Source organism: Hippoglossus stenolepis, chromosome 9 (assembly GCF_022539355.2).
Source record: "Hippoglossus stenolepis isolate QCI-W04-F060 chromosome 9, HSTE1.2, whole genome shotgun sequence".
Classification (NCBI taxonomy): Eukaryota; Metazoa; Chordata; class Actinopteri; order Pleuronectiformes; family Pleuronectidae; genus Hippoglossus; species Hippoglossus stenolepis.
In genome coordinates this window covers 27,439,357-27,444,807 of record NC_061491.1, presented here as the reverse complement: position 1 = coordinate 27,444,807, position 5,451 = coordinate 27,439,357, and the positions used below count along the sequence as shown (strand labels likewise).

The following is a 5,451-nucleotide window of genomic DNA, read 5'->3' as shown; positions in this document are numbered from 1 at the left end:
TAAAATGTTTATTTTACCATGCACAAAATTTGTCAAACTTCAAAAATAAATAAGTTAAAGGTATATTACAAATTCCACTATAAGAGGGCTACAACAAAAAGTAACTTAAATGATTTTTTTTAAGTACGTCAAACTTTAAAAGTTGTAAATAAGGAAACTGTTTTCAAAACCTTTGTGATGTGTCGAGACTCAGAGTTTTTATCAGACTCACTTCTGACCCAAACACAAACCTGCTCACAGTTAAACGTGAAAATGAAATACAAGACTTTTTATGGAAAGAGTTGGGTCTTATAAAGTTTATTGACATGAGGAAAACATCGGTATAATGTTTAAATACTCTACACAATAAAGTTATTAAACATGCACATGTAAAATATAATATACTGTACATAAATATTTCCCGCTCGTGTGTTTTCCGACGCAGTGTCTGCAGGTTTCGGTTTGAGAGGAACCTGCTGGTTCTAGTGCAAGAGAAGACACTGGAGTGAAGTCAGTGGAATGCTCGGCTCATGGCAGGTGTGGGTCGTTTCAGTATGGCTTCCACCGAGAAGGACAACGACTCGCTGGACGCCATCTTGGTTCCCACAGGCTTGGACAGAAAGTCTTTGGCGTAGCGGTCTGTGATTTTAACAGCCTGAGCGTCCTTGGCCGATCCCTCCCTGAACTTGCGGGCGGCCTCCTCTAAGAGCTCTTTGCAGTACGGAGGCCTGAGCTCCGGCCCAACGCCGCCGCCGCCGCCGCCGCCACCACCGCCGCTTTTTTCATTCAGCGAGTGCTGGATGAGGGAGTGAAAGGAGTTGAGTTTCATGGACAGCTTAGCACTGTCCTTGCTCAGCTTGTTCAAGACGTGCATGGAGTTCTGGGGCTGAGAGTTGTTGGGGAAGGATTGTCCAAAGCTCCTCTTAGGGGGGGAGAAGGCCGAGCACTCCCTCTGCCCTCCGTGGGCCACGCCGGGAGCTTTGGGATCCGGTTGCGGAGGATTTGATGAGTCCTGCAGCGCAGCCGCTCGGGATCCTTCCAGTTTAGCGGCGAGAGCGGCCGCAGCTTCCTGCTCGGGCAGCTGGCTCTCAGCCGGCATGGCCTTGGGCTCCCACACGGCCCCTGGCTTCATGTTCTGCACCGCTGTGGCGTTGAACAGACACTGCTGGTAGAGCAGGGCGTCCCCCAGGTTGGACGCACTGCGGGGCCACATCATGAAGCTGCCTCGTGACGGCTGCAGCGGGTAGTGGCGGTAGGTGGTGGCCACGCTGACGTTGGAGGAGATGAGCTCGACGTTGGCGGAGCCGCTGGGGTACTGCATGGACAGATCCAGGCAGTTGGGCCCCATGAAGTTGCACAACTCTTTGGGCTGCGGCTCCAGCTGAGCTGCCGGCGAGTAGGCCGTCTTGTAGGAGTTGTACTCGGCGGCGTGGTGGACCATGCTGTTGGGAAAGATGAGCGAGGCCGCCTGGCTGTTCTCCATCAGCTCTCGCTCTTTGTACTCCCGCTCCAGCATGATGGTCTCCAGCTCCTTGTCGGCGAAGGCCCTCCTCTTCCTCATGCGGTCGCTCAGGGGTGGGGGCAGAGCGGAGTTGGCAGCCAGGAACGGATCCGTCTGCACCGGACGATACCCTGTCATCAAAAGAGTCAACATTTACTGCACGGTTCACGAGTTCGATTAGAGTCGATGTTGAATCAAGCAGAAACGTTACCAGATAAAAACATGCAGCACAGAATCAAAGTGAAACAAGTCTTACAGATGTTAGAGGGAGAAAAGAAATCCGAGACAAGACAGGAGGGAAAAGTGGGATTTAGTTAAACGGAGTTAAACGGACGAGACGGAGACAGAACCAAGGGAAGCAGGAGAGGGTCAGAAAGAAGACGAGTGTCTCGCCGTCTGATTGGCTGTTACCTTCCAGGATGCTTTTGGCGAGCATGGTGGACGGTCGGATGTGACGCTGATATATCGTCCTCCTCTCGGTTGGAAGCTGTTTCCCAGATATGCCTTTTTTATCCTGAGAAAAATAAAAAAATTGTTGTAAATACTAGCCGATATGTCACAATAACATTTGAAAATAAGGGAAATTACTAAGAAAATCAACAGTTACACAATGAGAACAAAACAATAGGTTGTAATAAAAGGTAAAATTCAATCACACTGACACAACAGACACACAACAGACACACAACAGACACACAACAGACAAACTTCCAGCTGCATCGTCTTTAAAATACCTTTTTTTAACCAATACCATAAAACACATAATAAAAAATGGATCAGTTTATTTAGTTGTTTATGATTAAAGACTTTTGTTTTTGTATGTGAGGTGAGGAGAGAGACAGGGTTCAGAAGTTAAATTTGTATTTATATTTTCATTAAGCATTTATATTGATTTTTTATAAATACACTGATGAATGATTCCTCACTGTGAACAACTGAGCATTCAGTAAAATAAATAAACTTTTACTGAACCTTAAACTCAATCTGACCAAAGTTAAACTGAACTTAAACCTTCACAATGTGGAAGCTGAAGTTTGGTAGAAAAACAAATCAGTATTTTTCTCTGTGGAAAACCAAAGTGACAAAGATCGTCTCACTGTTAAACTGCAGAATTCATATCTCTGCTCATATAACAGAGCAGATTATTCTACGTGTTAGATTTGACATGGTACAGGCGAAGCTGCAGTAAAGTTCAGTTAAAGACGAGTGGAACATGTATGAAGATATTTACACAGCTACAGACACACACGAGAGAGAGAGTGTGACACAATGAGCCAACAACACACAAACACAGCCTGTAATCTAGTGATGCAGACGATGTAATTCAAGATGAGTTTAACATAAATTTACTTTATGTTTTAAACATGTTTGATTTGATTTTATCAGGAGTTAAATAAAGCAACTGGACACAAGATAGAACTGAATAATAAAACGTATGAGAAGTGAAACCCGGCTTCTGAAGAACACTGAATACTTTAAATCAATTAAATTTAGTTTGTATATTTTCACAAATCACAGTCAGCCTCAGATAGAACTTCACACGGAGCCACGTCCTCTGTACTTGTTTGATTTTAATGAATTTAGAAGTTTTGTGTGTTTTCGCTTTAATAAAGTTTAGTTTTCTTTGAATTGTGTCTGAGTTGTTTTTAAAGCTTGAATCTCTACAAGCTGCTTTTTAAATAAAATTAACTTGAGTTGAAGCTGAAGAAGCTGAATCACTTCACGAGTTGTCGTTTAATTTAAATGTTCATAATATTCAAGCTGCACACACAACTTCTCAGTTTTTATTTAATTTGATTTAAACTTATTGCTGCCTTATTTGTTGGTTTTATACATGTCTCATATTCCCTTCAGTCATTTTATATATAATGTTGTTTTTAATTTAAACTTATTGTTGTTTTTGTTGGTTTGATATTTTTATATATTCCTCATAATTTAGCTGTACATCCCTTCAGTATTATAATGCACATTGTGCATATTATAACACACACTATATATATATATTAGAACACAAATTATATATATTATGAGACATATTAAGTGTACATTGAGTGTATTATAACATTATGTGTATTATAACATGATATATATTATAACATGAAGAGTATTACAACGCATTATAAATATATATTAAAACACCTATTAAGTTTACATTAAGTGTATTATAAAATATAGAGCATTATAACACGAAGTGTATTAAAACACAGTATATATATATATTTAAACACATATTAAGTGTACATTAAGAGTATTATAACATAAGTATTATAACATGACGAGTATTATAACACATTATATATATTATAACACACTGTATATATATATAAACACACATTAAGTGTACATTAAGAGTATTATAACATGAAGAGTATTAAAACACATTATATTTATATTAAAACACACATTAAGGTAAGTGTACATTAAGAGTATTATAACATTATATATATTAAAACACAGTATATATATATATATAGAGTGGTACCTCGGTGGCCTGCTGCCTGCGGAGCGCCACCTGCGCCGCCATGACGCGCTGCCGCTCCACCACCAGCAGACAGTTCGCGCACTGACAGTCTCTCCAGCGGCAGAAGCGCTTGTGGCCCTTGAGGCAGGAGACCACCCCGTGGTTCCGGCAGCGGGCGCACTTCGGGGTCCGGCTCAGCTTCCTCTGCTCCCCCGGGCCCGGGCCGCCGGGCCCCGGCTTGTCGTCGCTCTTGCCTTCGTCCGCGTCGTCCTCCGAGGCGCCGGGGCCGAGCGGCGCGGAGCCGGAGCCGGGACCGGGATCGGGTCCGGGACCGGGTCCGGGGCTGTAGGAGTCCGCCGGGTCGTCGCTCTCCGTCTCCAGACTCTCCACGTCGATCTCAAACTCACACCCGGGGCTGTCCGACATGTCTGCCCGAGTCCTGCGGCCTGTCCGAGCGCCGAGATCCTGTCTGGAGACAAACTGGAGTTAGGATCTGATATTGAAATCTGACAAACTTATAATAAACTTATAAACCAGCCAAACTTCTGATGAACTTCTGATAAACGTATAAACTTAAGACAAACTCATGATAAACTTGTAATAAACTTATCATAAACTTATAATAAACTTGTGAACAGTATTCCCTCCAAACTAACTCACTCCACCTTCAGGGACTGAAACTAAAAAACATTTGTAAATACAGTTTTTCTATCTTCTGTATATTCTCTGTATATTCTCTTATTTCTCATATTTCTCTGCATCTTGCTGAGAGAGAAGTTTCTTATTATCTCATTTTACTTGATGACAACAAAGATCTTTGAATCTTGAAACATGACAATGAAGATAATTAGCCCCATGTTCCTGCTTGTTGATATTCCACATGGATCAAATAAGAATAAACACAGATTATTAAACAGCTTTTTACAATTAACTCTAAGAAACCAAACTAACAGTTCCATAGTTTTTTGCTCCTGAAGACAAACTTACATTTTCTTGCACAAAATCAAAACACTGCAATAAGCAAAGAGATGCAAGTATAAGTCTTATTGAGCATAAATTATATTAACGTGCAAAAAGTGTTTAAAAGTGCAGAGTAAAAAATAAAGTTAAAGATGTATGACTTCTGAAAGTGGCTGAACTAGAAATAAAAAAGAAAAATAGGTCATAATAGAAAAATGCTTCAGTCCAATAATGTGTCTGTCACAACACGTGCACTCGTGCACATTTAATTTAAGTGGCTCCTTCACGCAGAGTTTTCGAGTTTTAGAAGTTTTAGAAGTTTTAGAAGTTTGTAACTTTGTGTTCTCTGATCTGTGGAATAAAGGAAACAAAGAGCTGAGTTTACCTCCAGAGGCTGATTCACGGATCTGGTCCAGGGTTGATCAACAATGTGCAGACAGACACACACACAGACACACACAGACACACACTGACACACACTGAGGGTCCAGGCTGGTTAATTGAAGCAGTTAATTGAGCCCTCTCTCTCTCTCTCTCTCGGTCTCTCTCT

The 5,451-nt window shown here is 41.6% G+C and overlaps 1 protein-coding gene across 1 annotated transcript; it reads right to left on the bottom strand.

The window, feature by feature from the left end:
- Positions 1 to 266: 266 nt before the first annotated feature.
- Positions 267 to 5,451, bottom strand: dmrt2a (doublesex and mab-3 related transcription factor 2a). Its single transcript, XM_035167035.2, has 4 exons — positions 5,287 to 5,451; positions 3,963 to 4,410; positions 1,892 to 1,994; positions 267 to 1,611 (listed from the first exon to the last, which is right to left on the bottom strand). The coding sequence occupies exons 2-4, from the start codon at positions 4,365 to 4,367 to the stop codon at positions 491 to 493; spliced, it is 1,629 nt and encodes a 542-aa protein (XP_035022926.2). The 5' UTR covers positions 4,368 to 4,410; positions 5,287 to 5,451; the 3' UTR covers positions 267 to 490.

Coding starts and splice junctions, on each gene's coding strand:
- dmrt2a (XM_035167035.2), bottom strand. CDS start 4,367: ATGTCGGACAGCCCCGGGTGTGAGTTTGAGATCGACGTGGAGAGTCTG. Junction 1,995..3,962: donor GCAGGCAGCAGGCCACCGAG/GTACCACTCTAT, acceptor TATTTTTCTCAG/GATAAAAAAGGCATATCTGG. Junction 1,612..1,891: donor CGCCAAAAGCATCCTGGAAG/GTAACAGCCAAT, acceptor TTTTGATGACAG/GGTATCGTCCGGTGCAGACG.